A 19,726-nucleotide genomic window follows, 5' to 3' on the forward strand; every position below is an offset into this window, starting at 1 on the left:
GAATTACACACATTGGAGTCAGTTTCTACAACTACTCCTTGAGCCATGAGCTCGTCAATAATTTTGGATAAGGCTGCTACAGCCTCAGGTGGCAATCTGTACTGCCTGATTCGTGGTAACACTACACCTGGTTTGAGAGTCACACGATAGGGTGTGATTTGCATGTAACCTACATCAGTTGGACCTTGCGCCCATAAATGCTGCGGAACATTAGACAATCTTGAATCAAAATCTCGTAATACATAGTGACCCTTAAAGTCACGTAGGAACAGACGTATTCCCTCTGGGGAACAGCAAATAACTGCACCTAACTCTTTCAGTGTCTTAATACCTAATAGATTTTCTGGACATGACTTAGTAAGTAACAGATCAGTAGTACGGGACAATGGACCTACTTCTAGAGTAACTGGCTTTGATATCTCATTAACTATGGGTTTTCCTGAAAATCCAAGGGAAACATTTCTTGAGCCTGAGAGCGGAGCCCCTGGAACTTCGGCGTGACTAATTGTGGTCCTACTTGCCCCTGTATCGATCAAAAACTTTCTGTCTTTCCCTAATACTTGACTATGAACATAGGGACCTTCTTGGTCTACAGGTATCTCGATGAGAGGCAAGCCTACCTCCCTCTCTAGGCTGTTTCATGAATATGACTGGTACTCTGGATACTCGGACTGTGCATACTGGTACATCTGTGATGTAACATGCTGTGTTGCAGCAATAGGCTGCGGTACTGTAACTGTCTGTGGTGCATTCTGTGACTGAGGAGTCTGTGAAACTTGTTCTTGTCTTGGCGGACGTGGTCTTTCTTTAGTCTTACCAGTAGCTATGTTGTGTTTCAGAACTGCACACTCGTTTATAAAATGACCTGGCTGTTTACAATAATTGCAGTTCCCTTTAACGGGAGCCGCAGGATGACTGGCTTGATTCGGACCCCTCTTCTGACTGTCTTGAGGAATAGATTGTGCAACTAGCACTTTCATTTTCGTGTCTTTCATACGTTTTCTTTCGTGTTCTTGCTCTTCTCTGATTCTATTCTGGTGATACTGGAGCATCTGGAGCATCTGGGACGGACTATTTGCTTGCCAGGTGCTTTCGACTTTCAGAACTCGGTTTTTAATTTGTGGACTTGAATTCTCGACTAATTTGGTAACGAAAAGATGAGGGTATGACTCACTACTTGTCTTGAGACCACTGTTAATACTGAAACATTTCTCAAATCTAGAATAAAAATCACTAATATCCTCATCTTGTTTCTGTTTACAGGCTGAGATTGCATCCCAGTCTTCTTTCCTAGTTGTCAATAATCTGGGTAAAACTTGAATCAATAATTCTGGTAATTCTTTACATTTATCTCCAAGACCGGTACCTGGTACTCGTGCCTTGTCTTCAGCTTCTAGAGCTGTCCAATCGATCTTTTTCTCTCCCACCTCCCATTCTTTTTCCTTTAACTTTTCATACACCCCTGCGGGTAGCAGGACCTTTAACATTTTAATGATATCTGGGTAAGTGTATTCTCCCATACGGAGCATGTCTTTTAATTCTCTATGGAACCCTGCTGGATCTTTGTCATGACAGGGAATTAATTTCTTCATTTCAAGAAGTTCCATCTTTGATATTGGAGTGTATACAAACACTCGTTGCATTTCGCCACCCGCCCCTTGGACTGGGTGGACTTCCCGTAACGGATTCTGTCTGTCTATGTAGAATGGTTTACTTTCTGGGGGTGAGACATGAACAAAATGCGGGTTCAGGAACGTTCTATACTTGTGACGCTGTTCTAGAATGACACTAATTAAATCGGTACCTAGACCTCTCCATCTGTACTGGAGTAACTCGTTCAGGATATCATGTAACGGGCCTGGATCAGAATGTTGACCCTCATACAGAGTGATGAGGTGCTGGATCATATACATACCCACCAGTCGTTGCTCGGCTGGGGGCAATTTCAGAAACATTTGTGCCACTATTTCGTCTGGAAAAGTGGTAGAATCAGTAATCCATCGGACTGCTGATCGGGCTAGTTCTTGTTCGTACATGGTACTTAATTCGCTATAACCGACTCGTGATTTCAGAATGTGATCGGTAGCTTGAAATACTTGTTCTAGAGAACCTTGTTCTGGTGCTGGATGAAAAATAGACTTGGGTTCTGGACGTAAATGGCGATCTGGAAACCTGGATTTTCCTACATACGCTATTCTGGCGGGATTCTCGTTCTCTTCCTCTTCAGGATCAGAGATACTTTCTTTCTCGCTTACTTGTGCTGCTTTACGCTGGTCGTGTAACCTTATTATTTCTTTACGAATCTTCTTGTACATACTTTCCATGGCACTAATGGTCTTGTGCTTACCCTCGGCTATATTATCACTCCACCTTGTTAGGATTCTCATTTCGGCGGGATCTTTAGACGGGTAATCTTGTTCTCTTATTAGACAATTGATCAGGAACTTTAATATCATGAGCTGAATCTCGGCTTTCCTTTGAGACATAATCTCGCCAATACTTTCTGGATCATCCCCTGTACGGATGAAACGATATATTCTGTCTAGATCTTCTTTCATATTTGGTAAGGTGACTAGATACTCGGTCACCCTTCTTACGCGTACGGAATATAAAACCATATTATACTCGCCTGGAACTGGATCATAGACACATTCGTTAAGGGCTTGCCTGATTTCTGTGACAGACTTATTACTTTTAGGAGTACGCTGTGATGCTTGAGCATGTAATTCGAGTGCTGATAAACGCTTGTGTGGCGGCGGTGTTTGAGGAGTAGCTCCTCCTGCGGCCCCTATACTAGAATCGTCGACTGACATTCTTCGTCCTGGCAGAGTCGGTAATTGTAACGTGGGCTGGACTTGTATGGCAGGCTGACCCGGGGGTACCGTAACAGGTACTCCGGTGTCTGGAGGAACGGGAAGTGCCTGATTTACAGGGACAGGTGGAGCGCGAACAGGATTGGCATATTCGGGGACTGTGTCGTCCAAATAGGACGAAATAAAAATATCAGCTGCGGTCGGTTTGTGACGTAGCTTGGTCGGAACTAATGGTGGCGGGAAATTACTGGGTGCCTCTGGGGTCGCTTTTGGCAAGCCTTCGGCAAGGAGAGGATACATACCCTTAATAAGGGCATGCCTCTGTCTGTCTGACTGTTCGGCTTTGACTTGTTCACCTATCTCGATTAATTCTCTTTCTTGGGCTCGTTCTTGGGACTCTCTACTTAACTCTGACTTTCTGACTTCCTTCTCCGTTCTTCTATGCGCTTCCTTACGCCATAACTCGATGGCATCTTTCTGTGACTGTCTGGCTTTCTTTTTCCATAATGCTTCTTCTACTCGCATGATACATTCGGCATCCCATGTACCCGATACGGGCCATCTATACTTTTCTTCTAACTGTTTGGTATACTCTACCCATAAATCTAGATACAATATGGCGCTTATGCCATGTTTCTGATACATAAAGTGACCTGGACTGTCCCTAGGCGGAACAGGAACTGCTGCTTCCAGCAGACCCTTTCTAGTTTTTAACTGACGTAACTTGGAAAAGAGCGGCATTCTAAACTTGAATCGGAACACAATACAATACACGAAAAACAATAACAATTGGGGAAACAATTCAGGCATACCACGACGTTGAAAATACATTAAACAACATTATAAATAACAGTTCGAACAGAATACTACCTGAAAATACTGAAAACAGAAACAGAACAGAATTCTCGAGAACGGAACAGACTAGAGTTACTGGATGCACTGTTGTAACAGTACGGAACATACCGGTCCCATAAAGGAACGCATCAAGACCCGTATCCACCTAGGTGAACACTTCGTTTGTGGGCTTGGGTACCACCAACCCACGGACCAGGAGTCAATTTAGACTGACCCTGTCTAGACACTACCCCAGCAATGGTACTCACCGGGCAGCACGGAACGGAAGGCCTCGGACGGGACTGGACTACGACGACGAACTTCGGACTTCGGACTTCAGTTACGGGTGGGCCTCCGGATACCTCGGACCTTGGACTCTCGGCTTGGGCTCTGGTCGGGACTCGCCGCGTTCCTCCACCGTCTCGTTCGGATGCTGGACCGCCTCCTCCGTCTCCTCCGTGGGCCTGAGGGATACTTGGAGCAGAAATATCTGCCAGTGCACGGTATGGTTCCGTCACGACTGCAGAGGGTCAGGGGGTCGGCGTGGCTTCACCGACGCGTGGGGAAAGGGCAAGTCCCTGTTCGGGCGCCATTATGTGGTAAATAAATAAATAATACCCTATTTTTGACTAGACTTATAGCATAACAGATAGCTCAATAAATAAGAGTCAAGATTCGAGGTAGTAGGAGTTTCTGCAGGTTTATTACAGCATAAGGACAGGATCAGGACAACCTGCATGGGAACCGGACAATAAGGCCCGGCAGCTGCCGGGGCTGGGTCTGGGATGAGCGCGCTAACATTTAATAACAAAACATTGACTTATATACATAGCGCAAACACATAGCATTACATTGCAGTAGGCGTAACAGTAGGTGGAGCAGAAGGCGTGACGCGTAGCAGTCGCGAGAGATAACAGAAATAAGAGGTGTAACTGGGAGTTTACTTAGACATGTGATGCAAACGTAACAGAATATGTCATGAATGGGCGGAAACTTTGGAGGGGGCTACCTAAGGAGCCGGGACCTCTAACCTAATGGTGCGCGAAAACTAGCAATGACGTGTTACTAGGAGAAGCTGGGGGCTACGAACTCTGTGCTAGGAGCAGAGACTAGAGTCTGGAGGGTCGGAGCGACATGTACCTAAACCCTATCTGGTATCTGATGTTTAGGGAACATGTTGATATAAACTAGAAGTCATGAGGGGAGAAGCTAACTTGATTCTAAGACTGGACCATGCATTATTCTACATGTAGTGCGTGAAGAATATTAAATGACCATTAAATACAATATTTCTCTAACGTGGAGACGAGAAGGCTAGACAATGACGGAAACTATTGATGCAGTTCAGTAGCTTAGGAATGCAGAGGAGGAGGACTGAACTGATAGCAGGAACTATAACATACTTTTGGCAGACTCAGAGGCAGAGCCGGGGTGCACCGGGCACTGCGAGGCAGGAAGTAAGTGAAGGGTCGAGGATACAGGTGGGGGCTGTATCGCTCCTCAGCGAGGCTTTCAGGAGACAGGAGCTGAATCTGTGGTCTGGGCCCTTTTGAGGCCTAGAAACGGGGATTTTATAATGGAATAACGTGCACACTGAGAAACGTGGCAACATTACTTTACATAGGCCTGATATTCGTAGTATTCACGAGGACTGGAAACTATCATACTAGAGGTGGACACAACTGGAATTGCGTCTTTAATCAGAAATGGGGAATAACATATGCATATTGATCATGCACACATAACATATGATGGATGAGGCGTAGGGACACAGAACATGGCAAAATTTACTTTTCCACATTTTGGAAGGTGGCGGTGACTCGTTTGTGGAGCTCCCCTATGGCGGCCATTACATTGCGCAGCGACGGTGTAGTTTTGGCCCGTTCCATCGCCCCTCAGTGAGCGACCGGGCGGGTATCTGAACCCCGGAGGACGACTTCTCCGGGGCACCAGGCAGAAACAATGTAGATGACAACTGTGGGCGCTACCAAAGCATGATCGCAGTGCCGTCGCCGCCAACGAGGAACCAAGCCCATCAACCCGGGAGCTCAACGGGGCATCCGGGCAGCGGATCCCCGGTCAAAGCAGTCGATATGGAAGCCGCCGTAGTTGCAAGAGAAAGCTGCCACCAGGTCACCATCCAAAACGGAAAAGAAAGATGCCACTTCGGGAGACCGGAACCACCCACGTCAAGCGGCCGATGTTGTTCAACTCCAACCCGGCCGGGTTATAACTCGAGGCCTCGGCTGCAACTCTGAGTTAGGCCAAGAATGGCGCACGACGTATCTTCGTCATCCGAGCAGCTAGAAATTCCGGGATTGCACCTTTAGAATCAGGCGCACTTCAGCTGCACGTGAGTCCGGTGGGAAATCAGGATGGGAGTCAGGATTCATGAGCCTCCGGCGGAGGTCGGCGGAGCCGGGAGCTTATGCGGCCATCTTGGTTGCTAGCGTAGCTCCTCCCAGGTATTTGTTTTTGAAAAACAAAATACTGAAGACCGTAACACGCTGGGAGTTTCCTTTTTTTTATTTTAAGGATCGACAAACTTTATCTAGTGGTCCAGAACAGAAAAAAAGTACAAATAAAATGTCAGCCCTAAATAGGGTGAAGTGTGTGAGGTAGTTACACCAACAGCTCTATGTTGTGGCGTATGATCAGTTTGGCAGACAGGGTACTCCGCTATGCAGAGTAACCTCTCCACCAAACTCTAAACGAGGCCCATAGTTTGGATTTTGCACTATCAATACAGTATTTTATGTTTTTGAAATAGTACATACCTGCGACACAAGATTTTGTAAAATCAAATGCAAGGATTAAAAGAACTACAGAATTCATATAGACTTTGTCTTACCACTGTCACATGTTTTTTAAATTGAAACATACCTGTTGTATTGACAGCTGTAAAAGCCTGCGTGCATGAACCCCTTGTCCTTGCCCCATTGAAATGGATCTACAGTCTATGAGAAAATAGAAATATCATATTTTATTGCATCAACAAAAACAGGACAGTTACTTTTTTTTTACTGCAGTCCCTTTTGGGTTTTTTTCAAAATATATGAGAAAAAGAACAAAGGCCAGATTTACAAAGGTATTTTACAATTACAAAACCAGTGCTTGGCCAATTGACAGGCTCTGTGATTGCAAATCCTAATTAGCAAAGTACAAAAGTGACCTGATACACTGTAAATGGTTTTGTGACTCAATATTAACGCTGTGACTTTTTGCAAGTTTCAAGGTGGGATTGGGACATAAAACAGTGGTGTAACACAACATTTTGGGGCTACCCTGCAGAATATGATGAAGGGCCCCTGAGCCCTGCATATCTCACAGATACTTATTGGCCTTGGTGTGAGAAGTTGACCTGGTATATGATGTTCACTATTCTAGTGAACACCTTGCACAAGTCCAAACAACCCTTATGGTGATGGTTGTAAGTCAACCTTATAGACCAGCTATCCTAGTGGTAGAGTGGACAGAACAGTCTTAGGCTAAAAGATTCTTTAGGGCGTGTAAAGCCAGCTGTTTTACCATATGTAACCCCTTGAATATCAAATGAAAGGACACCACACAGGTCAAATATATATGTATTTATTTAATAACACACTCCTCTGAACTCTTTATGAGATCAGAGGCCATAGCACCTAACAAGATACTTAGTCAGAATACGTTAAGTTGCACAATTTACGGTTAGGCCCTAGGTGCGAAGCAAACCATATACTAAGAAAGTGGTATAAGTACCACGTCACGAGAAAAGGAAAGGCCTAGGGCCTAGGGAATCGCTGGGGCTACACTATCTGAACCTTATTTTAGAAGTAGGAGGCCCACAGGTGGCGCGTGCAGTGTCTTTACACACACACGTGAGTCAATGTAAAGTCAATGGGAACTTAGAAGTTGGATTTAGAAGGATTTAGGACGCTTCCAATTTAGCTAGGAGGAAACAACTAAAAACCTAGACACTTGGATAGTCAATACCCTTGGGAGCACTGAAGTGCTCGCGTTACCTCACCCACGGACGGCGGGTGCATAGGTGTGAAGATGTGTCGGGTTTCGCCGTTGAAGCCTATGGATCCTTTGAAGAAAGATGCTGCAGGCGACCAGGAGGACGATGTCCAGGTGGATCCAAGGGTGGATCGAAGATGAAGAGGACTTGAAAGCAGAGGGGACAGAGTCTGGGTCACTAGCCAATGACCGGGTGGAACCAGGAAGGAACCAGACGACGTCGAGGAGCAATCAGGTGCTGTCTTGAAGCTTGTCTTTGCAGCCACCTCGGACCAGGAGGCGTCGACGACGACCAGGTGCTGGAGAGGAGCTGTCCCACGAAGGTTCTCGCAGATGGAGGGGTAGACTGCCAGATTGGAGTCGACAAGCCTTGGCAAAGGCAACCCACGCAGGATACAACAAAGGCTTTTGGTGCAGACCAGCAAGGTCTTAGGTGCTTCACCTTTGCAGGGAAGCAGGGGCCAGTCTGGAGCAACCAGACCAGTGGTGTGGATAAAAAGGATTGTCGTCACAAAGGCTACTAGCCAACGGGCCAGCAACCGGACAACGCGTCGAGCAGAACACAAGCAGAAGAGCCCCACGCAGAACTCGTGGAGTGTGGAGGGCTGATCTTCGGTGCAGGTGGAGTTCGGGTTCGGGGTTTCTCAATCCCCAGTGCACATCTTCGAGAATGCCTCAGGAGCTGCACAGTTAGCAAGTTGCAGGCTTTGCAAGATGTCCGGTCCCACGTGTCTCGTCGCCTCCACGGATCTCAGCTATGCTGCCGTCGTGAAGAGAGGTCTCAGAGAGTTCTGAAAGTCTGGGTCTTGTCAGGCTCTGTGCTCAGGTTCCGGCGGGAACGTCGACAAAGCAAGCCGTTGATTTGCTGGATGGTGCCTGGTTGCCCAGGGTGGTCACTCCTTGGCCACAAGGGAGTTTCTTCAGTCTTCAGCTTCAGCAGAATGTCGAAGGTCCAGATTTTCGTGTCAAGTTTCGATTAGGATTAATCTAAAGTCTCAGGACTCAGCTCCTACCTTTATACATCTAAAAGGGGCTGGATTACTTTCTAGGTCCCTCCTATGGGTGGGACCAGGAAGGGTGGTGGTTACACCCCCTCTCCTTTGTCTAGTTTTGCACCAGAGCTGGGGCTGGAGTGCCCCAGCAACCGGTTTGAACTGGGGTATGCATGGAGCACCTTGTGTGCTCCAGGCAGTGTCTCATTCTATTCAGCCCTCCCTGTCCCAATACACACAGTCCTGTTTGGGATGGTTCTCGAACCTCCCCAGGCAGGAAACCTATTGTCCAAACCTCCGTGACTGGAAGGACTCCCAGTAGCAGGAGGTCAGACTTGTGTCGGTGGCAGCAGCGTCCATTTTGTGACGCTGGGGCTCTGGTTAACTTTTAACCGGGCTAGTCAGCAGCAACATGTCTTCTCCCTCTAGAAGGGTGGAATGCTACCCCCGTCGCCAGAATTGGCGAGGGGGTAGTATTCCAAAGCGTATGACACCTTACACGACATGTTGGATAAAGCCAAACCCAAGTTAGCATTTAACCGGGAGGAGTATAATGCATGTATGGCGATATCATAGAACAGCTATAAGGACATGGTTCCGAAAACTGCAGACAGGCTCAGCTCATGCTAGAGCACCATCTCACACATAACCAAGCACTCTGCCTCCAGGATTGTTAAGGCCTGCCATAGGAGTGACTTATAGGTTACTGTGTGTCTATATATAAGGGTAGATATAGGAATACTATACCTAAGCAAGGGGTGATTACCCGACCTTGCCCCAGCTGAGTGATCAGCCAGTTGTGTCAGTTTGGATGGCCAGCGATGGGGGGCATAATACATGCTGCAGCCCCTGGTAGGCCTTGGTTGCACCTATGCCCTGGGTACCTATGGTACACTTGTACAGGGGCTGATAAGGTGAACCAATTCCCAATTGTGGATGTACCTAGAGTACATGGTATAAATTTAGAGAGAGTGCATCTGGGCTGGGGGTCTGATCAGCAGGCCCACAGCCACATCTAGGTCGAAAACCAGAGAAGCAAAAGCAAAAAGTGGGGGTGACCATAGGAAGCAGACCCTACTCTCCTACATGCACTATCTGCCTTGCCACTGAAGAGGTGGCTGCCATCGAACGGCATGTCCATGAGGGTGTTCTGGACATTGGCCGAGAAGTTGGCGGACCACAGCCAGGCCTGGCGGCAAACCGCCACAGATGTGGAAATCGCCCTTCCTAGAGAGTCCGTGGTATCCAGCCCACATTGTATGGAGTACCGCGCTGCGTCTCGTCCCTGTGCGAGGGCTTGAGCGAGCTTCACCCGGGCCCCCTCCGGGCTCTCCGGCAGCACAGCCGCAACTGTATCCCACAGGGAGTGGGTGTAACAGCCCAAAAGGCACGCAGTGTTGACTGACCGCAACCCCAAACTGAGGGAGAAGAACATTTTCTTGCCGAATTGTTCATACCTTTTGGATTCCTGATCTGGAGGTGCAGTCGGGAATGCGAATTGGGAAGTAGAGGCCTGGATAACCAGGCTCTCGGGGGTGGGGTGGGTGGACAGGAAATTAGGGTCGCACGGAGCAGGGCGGTGGCGCCTGGCGATGTTCCTATCTACAGAGGGACCTGTAGCGGGCCTGGACCAGGTGCCCAACAGGACGTCCGTGAGAGCCTCATTAAACGGCAGTAGAGGCTCCGGAGAGCTTACCTGCGGTTCGAGGACCTCCGTGAGGATGTTAGACCTCACCGCTGCGACGGGGAGCTCAAGAGCCGAGGCCTTGGCCCCCTTCGTCAGCAACACACTATAAGCAGCCCCATCCTCCGTAGCCACAGTAGGGGGGGAGACAAAACCAGTGTCTGGGGAGGTGTCCAGGCCACTGGCTTCCCCTAGCTCCTCTGTCCAGTCCTGAAATGACCGACACTCCCATGCCGGATCATAGAAGAATTGCTCTTCAGCCGATGTAAAATGCGGCGTCAAGCAGTGCCGGATCCGGACCGAGGGAGGGACCAGGGACGACGTTGTGCGGGGACGGCGCTGGGGGGACACCCTAGGTGTCGACGCCGGCGGGGTCGTAAGGTCGACCAGCGGCGACCCGGATCCGGAACGGATCCAGTGGGACCCCGCGGCACCGGGAGCGAAGTCGCCGAAGGCACCGAGGCCGAAGTACCCGACAGCGCCAGGGCCAAAGCACTCGGCCCGCTTGGGCTCCCAGTCGGGACCGTGGGGTCCGAAGGCGCCGCGGAACCCGATGGAGGAGGCATCGATCTCCTCCGTCCTTGCGTTCTGCCCAGGGACCGGTGGGTATCGAGCAGGCCGCGACATCTGCGGCTCCGACGGAGCCGCATGGGCAGTGTCGCCCGAACCCCCGGCCGCGTTGCGCGAGCGTTGGGGTGAGTCAGAAGAGCGATGTCGCCTCTTCGACTTTTTGTGATTCTTACCTCAGGACTTGGAGCCCGACGAGTGGTGTCGACTCGCCGAGCTGTGATGACCCCGGCTCCGCGACCGGTCCCTCGACCTCCTCCCGGACTGGGACCTCAAGCGGCGCAGGGCCGACTGCCGGATCTCGAGGCACTTACGGGACCGCTCCCGCCTAGCTTTCGACGTCAAGACCCGGCAGTCGGGGCCCGACTTGTCATCGTGGTCGGCCCATAAGCAATACAGGCACCGGCGATGGGAGTTGGTAACCGCCATCAGTTGGTTGCAGTCAGCACAGGGCTTGAACCCGGGCATCCCTGCTGGCACCGAGGTGCGGAAGGGAATGCGTTTGGGGACGCAGGGGCTTGGACAACCAAGCTCTCGGGGGTGGGGTGTTGATAGAGGAAAACAGGGTCGCTCGGGGCCTGGCAATGGCGTCGAGCCACGTTCTTGTCCACAGGAGCCCCTGTGTTGGGCCTTGACCAGGTGCCCAAAAGAACGTCTGAGAGTGCGTTGTTAAAGGGCAGCAGCGGCTCCGTAGAAGCAGAATCTGGCCGAGGATTCTCAGTCAGGAGGTTAGTCCTGATGGCCACAGTAGGAAGCTCGAGGTGGAGAGCCTCCGCTGCCCTAAGCAAAACCATAGAATATGATCCACCCTCCTCCTTAGCCACAGTAGAAGGAGACAGTGTGCCAGGTTCCAGAGCATTATCCTGGTCACCTGCATCCCCCAGATCCTCCTCCCAGTCCGGGTCTAACTCGCATTTGGCTGCCAGATGGTCCTCAGACCCCCCCAGTCCTCCCGTCCTCCATAGCCTGTGGAACAGTTGGAACATACGGAGGTGGGTGGACAAAGGGAAAGAAATTCCCAAACGGCGTCGGAATCTGCGTTGGAAGACACCCTTCAGGCACGTGTCCCACGCCGGGGAGGGAGCCGGGGATGGTGTTGGACGGATCTGCGGCCGGCGTCGGCAACGTCGATGCCGGTGGAGGTTGTACAGGCCCAACCAGCATGGACGAGGATCCAGGCCTGGATCCACGGGGGTCCCTCGGCGTCGACGCCAGAGTCGTCGACAACGTTAGGGCCAAAGACACGTGCCAAGGCTGACAGGAACTCCTGCAGCTGGCCCGGAGTCGCTGATGGACCCGGAAAGGGCGGGTAGGCCATCGGCAATAGGGTAGGCTCCGCCAGAGCCGCAGGGGTGGGAGAGGTGTGGCGCCGCGGCCAGGGCGACTGATGCTGGAATCTGGGGACCACGGTTCGATCCCCGGCTCCGGCGGCAGGTTAGCCCAGCACCATGTGACTCTGGGCAATAGCTCGCTTAATCTTCCCGACGGCCCCCAGCGCCTAGAGACCCTTACGGGTGATTGTGCGCTTTACAAATGTGGACTTTACTTTACCTGTACCCGTAGCTGCGTCACTCGGCCGGCTTTTTGTGCTTTGCCTTACCTGACTCCGAGTGAGAAGACTTCGAATGATGGTGATGGCTCCACGGCCAGTCCCTCGACATACCTCTGGACCCGGACCTTGAACGGCGCGAAACCGACTCCCGGGCCTCCAGCCACTTTCGGGACTGCTCCCGCAAAGTTTTCAAAGCTATGGTCCGGCAGTGGGGGCACAACTCGGAGTTTTGGTCGCACCCCAGGCAGTAGAGACACTCACGGTGCGGGTCCGTCACTGACATCGTGCGGGGACAGGCCATGCAGGACTTAAAACTGGGCATCCCTATGCACTTGTAGATTGATATATACTTGAAAACAGAGACAAAAAGTCCCCAAAAACTCAGTCAAAAAATGACTGGGGGTACAGCTCTCTCCGGATCTGCGCTTGCTGGCGCGGAAAAAGTAAGAACTGACGTCAGCGCGTGATGGGCGTCTAAGTAACTCCAGCGACTTCATCTCAGTGACTACGACACCAGCGACGTACTCGGAGCCATACAATGATGCCTACCGACACGCAGGGGTACTGCTGACGAAAAAACCTTTAGGATCCAGTCTGACGCCTGGGGATATTCTAGGTAAGGAATCTATCACTAGCGTGTCTCTTTCATATTTACTAATTTACCCGGTAATTTTGATGGATCGATTGCCTCAAAGAGTGTACTTACTAGACTCCCTTTTCAATCGATAGTCCCTCTGACAAATAGATTCACAGTCTTGGCTGGGTTGGAGGACATTGATTGATGGTTTAGCGAGGAGCATGATTTCTTTGGTGCTCTGGAAAAGGGTGGGGTACCTGTTAGTCGAAATCCTGTTGTTCAATTGATCACTAATCCAGTACAGAACCATCCTCCCAGTGGGCCTGGAGTGAGCGCATCTATGGTACATGGTGCTACAGATTATGCATGTATAAATTCCTTAAGCTGGACGATTGCAGGTTTAGCCTCTAAAATCTTGATTGAAGGTTGGCAATCTTTTATTTTAAATTATGATATAGTTTTTATGCAGGAAACCTGGGAACTGAATGAGATATATTTGGTGGAGTTACGTGCTTTAGCTTGCCTGCGTTTCCGTCTCCAGCAGACAGTGCTAAAGGGGGGGGCTGACCGCCTGGTTCAAAGTTAATATTGGTTATTCTATTCTTCCTCTTTTTATGGATCAAGGGGAGGCGCATGTGTTTTGCCTGAGCTGGAATGAAAACAATAAGATCTATAGGTGAACTTCTATAATAATAATTTCTCCTGCAAGGGCGATAGTAATGTCCAGGGACTCTTTACAGTAATCGATATGCTTGTGGAGAAAGCGGCTCGGGCTGAATGCCCCATTAGTTTGATGGTGGCAAGTGATTTTAATGCCAAACTAGGGCATCTGCTGTCTCTATCTACAACCACTTTTGAACTACTTGTTTATGTTTATGGGATTTGTAAAGCGCGTGACTACTCTTGGGCATCTCAGCGCTAGGAGGCAAAGGTGGGGGCAGTCAACACTTAGTCCAGCGGAAACAGCCATGTCTTGAGCCTTTTTTTTAAAGGAGAGTTCGTTTTCAATGAGTCGAAGTTCTGGGTCTAGGCTATTCCAGATCGTGGGAACCAGATGCGTGAAAGATCTTCCACCCCATCTGGCTTTTGATTGTGACCGCTTTCATTAGAGATTTTGAGCTAGATCTAAGGTGCCGGTGGGGTGAATAGTGAGTGATCAGCTTTTGGATGAGAGCAGGACCTCTCCCGTGCATGGCCTTGTGGGCGATAGTCAAAGACTTGAATTTAATTCTGGCTTGGATCGGGAGCCAATGCAATTTCCGCAGTCCTTGCTTGGCTGATTCACGCAAGACCACTGACTCATTGTCAGTGAAATTGCTCTCCCACCCTCGCAGCTCCACCATTAAGTGAGGTGCCCCTGCCCCTGCACTCTTCAGTGCTGGTGATCGAGGCCCTCCTCCACCCGCAGGTTTCCCTGCGCCTCATCCCTGGTGGTCCAGTGGACCTCTGTCTCCTTTCTTTCTTTCTGCTCCTTCGCTCCTTTTTCTCCCCTTTCTATCTTTCACCTTTCTGCACCTCTGCTCTTTTGCGCCTTATTTCTGCCCATTTCCCTTTCTCTCCCTCTGCTCCTTCACTCGTTTTCACTCGTTTTTTTCCCTTTCTATCTTTCACCTTCCTGCACCTCTGCTCTTCTGTGCAATTATTTTTGCCCATTTTCCCTTTCTCTCCCTCTGCTCCTTCACACGTTTTCACTCATTTTTTTACCCTTTCTATCTTTCTCCTTTCTGCTCTTTTCTGCATCTCTGCTCTTTTGTGCCTTATTTCTGCTTATTTTCCCTTTTTTCTTTATCCCTTCTTTCCTCCCTTTACCTTTCCCTGCCGCTGCTGCCCCCGCGGCCCCTCCCCCCCAGCACGACCGGCCCAATCCAGCTCCCCTCCCCGCTCCCGCCTCCCAGCTGTCCAGCCCTCCCCGACCCCTACTTAATGGCGGCCACTGCGGGGACAGGCGAGCAAGACCACTGACTCATTGTCAGTGAAATTGCTCTCCCACCCTCGCAGCTCCACCATTAAGTGAGGTGCCCCTGCCCCTGCACTCTTGAGTGTTGGTGATCGAGGCCCTCCTCCACCCGCAGGTTTCCCTGCGCCTCATCCCTGGTGGTCCAGTGGACCTCTGTCTCCTTTCTTTCTTTCTGCTCCTTCGCTCCTTTTTCTCCCCTTTCTATCTTTCACCTTTCTGCACCTCTGCTCTTTTGCGCCTTATTTCTGCCCATTTCCCTTTCTCTCCCTCTGCTCCTTCACTCGTTTTCACTCGTTTTTTTCCCTTTCTATCTTTCACCTTCCTGCACCTCTGCTCTTCTGTGCCTTATTTTTGCCCATTTTCCCTTTGTCTCCCTCTGCTCCTTCACACGTTTTCACTCGTTTTTTACCCTTTCTATCTTTCTCCTTTCTGCTCTTTTCTGCATCTCTGCTCTTTTGTGCCTTATTTCTGCTTATTTTCCCGTTTTTCTTTATCCCTTCTTTCCTCCATTTACCTTTCCCCACCGCTGCTGCCCCCGCGGCCCCTCCCCCCCCCAGCACGACCGGCCCAATCCAGCTCCCCTCCCCGCTCCCGCCTCCCAGCTGTCCAGCCCTCCCCGACCCCTACTTAATGGCGGCCACTGCGGGGACAGGCGAGCAAGACCACTGACTCATTGTCAGTGAAATTGCTCTCCCACCCTCGCAGCTCCACCATTAAGTGAGGTGCCCCTGCCCCTGCACTCTTGAGTGTTGGTGATCGAGGCCCTCCTCCACCCGCAGGTTTCCCTGCGCCTCATCCCTGGTGGTCCAGTGGACCTCTGTCTCCTTTCTTTCTTTCTGCTCCTTCGCTCCTTTTTCTCCCCTTTCTATCTTTCACCTTTCTGCACCTCTGCTCTTTTGCGCCTTATTTCTGCCCATTTCCCTTTCTCTCCCTCTGCTCCTTCACTCGTTTTCACTCGTTTTTTTCCCTTTCTATCTTTCACCTTCCTGCACCTCTGCTCTTCTGTGCCTTATTTTTGCCCATTTTCCCTTTCTCTCCCTCTGCTCCTTCACACGTTTTCACTCGTTTTTTTACCCTTTCTATCTTTCTCCTTTCTGCTCTTTTCTGCATCTCTGCTCTTTTGTGCCTTATTTCTGCTTATTTTCCCTTTTTTCTTTATCCCTTCTTTCCTCCCTTTACCTTTCCCCGCCGCTGCTGCCCCCGCGGCCCCTCCCCCCCAGCACGACCGGCCCAATCCAGCTCCCCTCCCCGCTCCCGCCTCCCAGCTGTCCAGCCCTCCCCGACCCCTACTTAATGGCGGCCACTGCGGGGACAGGCGAGCAAGACCACTGACTCATTGTCAGTGAAATTGCTCTCCCACCCTCGCAGCTCCACCATTAAGTGAGGTGCCCCTGCCCCTGCACTCTTGAGTGTTGGTGATCGAGGCCCTCCTCCACCCGCAGGTTTCCCTGCGCCTCATCCCTGGTGGTCCAGTGGACCTCTGTCTCCTTTCTTTCTTTCTGCTCCTTCGCTCCTTTTTCTCCCCTTTCTATCTTTCACCTTTCTGCACCTCTGCTCTTTTGCGCCTTATTTCTGCCCATTTCCCTTTCTCTCCCTCTGCTCCTTCACTCGTTTTCACTCGTTTTTTTCCCTTTCTATCTTTCACCTTCCTGCACCTCTGCTCTTCTGTGCCTTATTTTTGCCCATTTTCCCTTTCTCTCCCTCTGCTCCTTCACACGTTTTCACTCGTTTTTTTACCCTTTCTATCTTTCTCCTTTCTGCTCTTTTCTGCATCTCTGCTCTTTTGTGCCTTATTTCTGCTTATTTTCCCGTTTTTCTTTATCCCTTCTTTCCTCCCTTTACCTTTCCCCACCGCTGCTGCCCCCGCGGCCCCTCCCCCCCCAGCACGACCGGCCCAATCCAGCTCCCCTCCCCGCTCCCGCCTCCCAGCTGTCCAGCCCTCCCCGACCCCTACTTAATGGCGGCCACTGCGGGGACAGGCGAGCAAGACCACTGACTCATTGTCAGTGAAATTGCTCTCCCACCCTCGCAGCTCCACCATTAAGTGAGGTGCCCCTGCCCCTGCACTCTTGAGTGTTGGTGATCGAGGCCCTCCTCCACCCGCAGGTTTCCCTGCGCCTCATCCCTGGTGGTCCAGTGGACCTCTGTCTCCTTTCTTTCTTTCTGCTCCTTCGCTCCTTTTTCTCCCCTTTCTATCTGGTGGTGGTGCACCGAAGGCGCGTCAAAGGCAAGCACGTCTGCGCCCATCTGCGACCCGTCCGGGACCAGCACCAGGAACCCTGTACCTCCGCCCCGCCAACGCTACGACCCAGCAGCACTCCACGCACTCAACCCAGGCTGCAACAACAACTGCAAGCTAGCATCACCAGCCGACACCCATGGACCCTTCAGCTGTCACCGCTGCCGGCACACCTGCAGCACCGCCAAGAACACGGATCCAGCACAACCCGCCCACAAGAACACAACCGAACCGAAGACCCTACAATGCATCCTCCTCAACGTCCGATCCCTCCACAAACACGCCACAGAAATCTGGGACCTCCTCGACAGCACAACCCCAGACGTAGCATTCTTCACCGAAACCTGGACCAACACCACCTCAGGACCGGACATCGCCATCGCCATCCCCCAAGGATACAAGATCTCCAGGAAGGACCGCCCCATCCACCCAGGAGGAGGAATCGCCATCATCCACAAATCCAGCCTCCGCCTGAGCACACTCCCTGACGAGTCCACAGAACTGATGGAACACCTTCACTTCAAGATACTGGCCAGCCCCACCGCCGCCCTCCGAGGAACCCTCATCTACCGACCCCCTGGACCCCGCGGACCCTTCGCCAACTCCATTACGGACATTATCTCCCCGCAGGCCATCGCATCCACCAACTACACCCTGCTGGGAGACCTCAACTTCCACCTCGACAATCAACTGGACCCCAACACCACATCCCTCCTGGACAACCTCCACAACATTGGACTCCGCCAGATCGTGACCGAGCCCACGCACTCAGCAGGACACACCCTCGACCCCCTCTTCACTACAGGAAACTCCATCACCTTCAGCCACACCACCGAACTCCCATGGACCGACCATCGTTGCGTCCACTTCACCTTCAGAACACCCACCATCCACAGACACCAGCACCTGCTTCCACAAAGAAACTGGACCAAAATCACCAATGAGTTGACCAGCTCACCTCCTCACTCAACAACTCCACCCCAACCATCGCAGAAAACGACGACCCCAACACCGCAGCCCGAACCTTGCATAGATGGATCTCGGACAGCACCAACACCATAGCCCCCCTCAAGAAAAACAACAATACCCATGCCAAGAAAGCCAGATGGTTTACCACCGAACTTCGAGAGTCCAGGCACACATGCTGCCGCCTCGAAAAGGCCTGGAGAAACACCAAATCCACAGAAGCCCACAACAACTTCAGAGCCGCCACCAACGCCCACCATCAACTCATCAGAGAAACGAGGAAAAAAGCGTTTGAAGACAGAATCTCCACCCACGCACACAACAGCAAGGAACTCTTCAGCATCATCAAGGAGTTCGCCCAACCCACCAGCAAGTCTACCGACATCCCTCCCTCACAAGACCTCTGCGACAAACTCAGCATCTTTTTCCACCACAAAATCAAGAGCATCTACGACAACTTCGACGAAGACAACCAACACACTGAACCCTCACCAACCACCCCCGACACCCGGAAACCAGTGATTGATGACTGGACAGCCCTCACCACCGAAGACACACTGAAGACAATGAAGTCAATCCACTCAGGGGCCCCCACGGACCCCTGCCCCCACCACATCTTCAACAGAGCCGCCAACACCATCGCACCCATGCTCCGCCAAACCATCAACTGCTCCCTGGCGACTGCCTCATTCCCCGACGACTGGAAACACGCCGAGGTCAACCCCCTCCTAAAGAAACCCTCAGCGGACCCCACCGACCTCAAAAACTACAGACCCATCTCCCTGCTCCCGTTCCCAGCGAAAGTCATCGAGAAAGCCATCAACAGCCAACTCGCCACATTCATTGAAGAACACAACATCCTCAACTCCTCCCAATCCGGCTTCAGAAAAAACCACAGTACGGAAACCGCCCTCCTCGCCGCAATAGACGACATCCGCACCTTACTGGACAAAGGAGAAACAGTAGCCCTCATCCTCCTCGACCTATCAGCGGCGTTCGACACAGTCTCCCACCGCACCCTAATACGCAGACTCTACGATGCAGGAATCCAGGACAAGGCCCTCGACTGGATCTGCTCCTTCCTCTCCAGCAGGACGCAGCGTGTCAGACTCCCCCCTTTCCTCTCGGACCCCACACCTATCACCTGCGGAGTCCCCCAGGGCTCCTCCCTCAGCCCGACGCTCTTTAACGTCTACATGGCTCCACTTGCCCCCATCGTCAGAACCTACGGACTCAACATCGTGTCATATGCAGACGACACCCAGCTCATCCTCTCCCTATCCAACGAGCCCAACACCGCCAGACGCAACTTTCGAGAAGGCATGGAAGCCGTCGCCAAATGGATGAAAAACAGCTGCCTACAACTAAACACCAACAAAACAGAAGTACTCATCATGGGCCCAAACCCCGACGCCTGGAGTGACACCTGGTGGCCCACCGCCCTCGGAAACCCGCCAACCCCCACAGACCACGCACGCAACCTGGGAATCATCCTGGACTCCGAGCTCAAAATGGACCGCCAGATCAACTCTGTCTCATCTTCCTG

The 19,726-nt window shown here is 51.4% G+C and overlaps 1 protein-coding gene across 7 annotated transcripts in view; it reads right to left on the bottom strand.

The window, feature by feature from the left end:
• Positions 1-19,726, bottom strand: part of DNAH8 (dynein axonemal heavy chain 8) — a 10,041,960-nt gene that overhangs the window by 1,105,276 nt on the left and 8,916,958 nt on the right. For all 7 annotated transcript variants that reach the window (XM_078647354.1, XM_078647353.1, XM_078647356.1 and 4 more), the window contains one exon: positions 6,531-6,604. In XM_078647354.1, the coding sequence (XP_078503480.1) occupies positions 6,531-6,604 (74 nt within the window). The remainder of the gene's footprint in view (positions 1-6,530; positions 6,605-19,726) is intronic.

This window comes from Lissotriton helveticus, chromosome 6 (assembly GCF_964261635.1).
Source record: "Lissotriton helveticus chromosome 6, aLisHel1.1, whole genome shotgun sequence".
Classification (NCBI taxonomy): domain Eukaryota; kingdom Metazoa; phylum Chordata; class Amphibia; order Caudata; family Salamandridae; genus Lissotriton; species Lissotriton helveticus.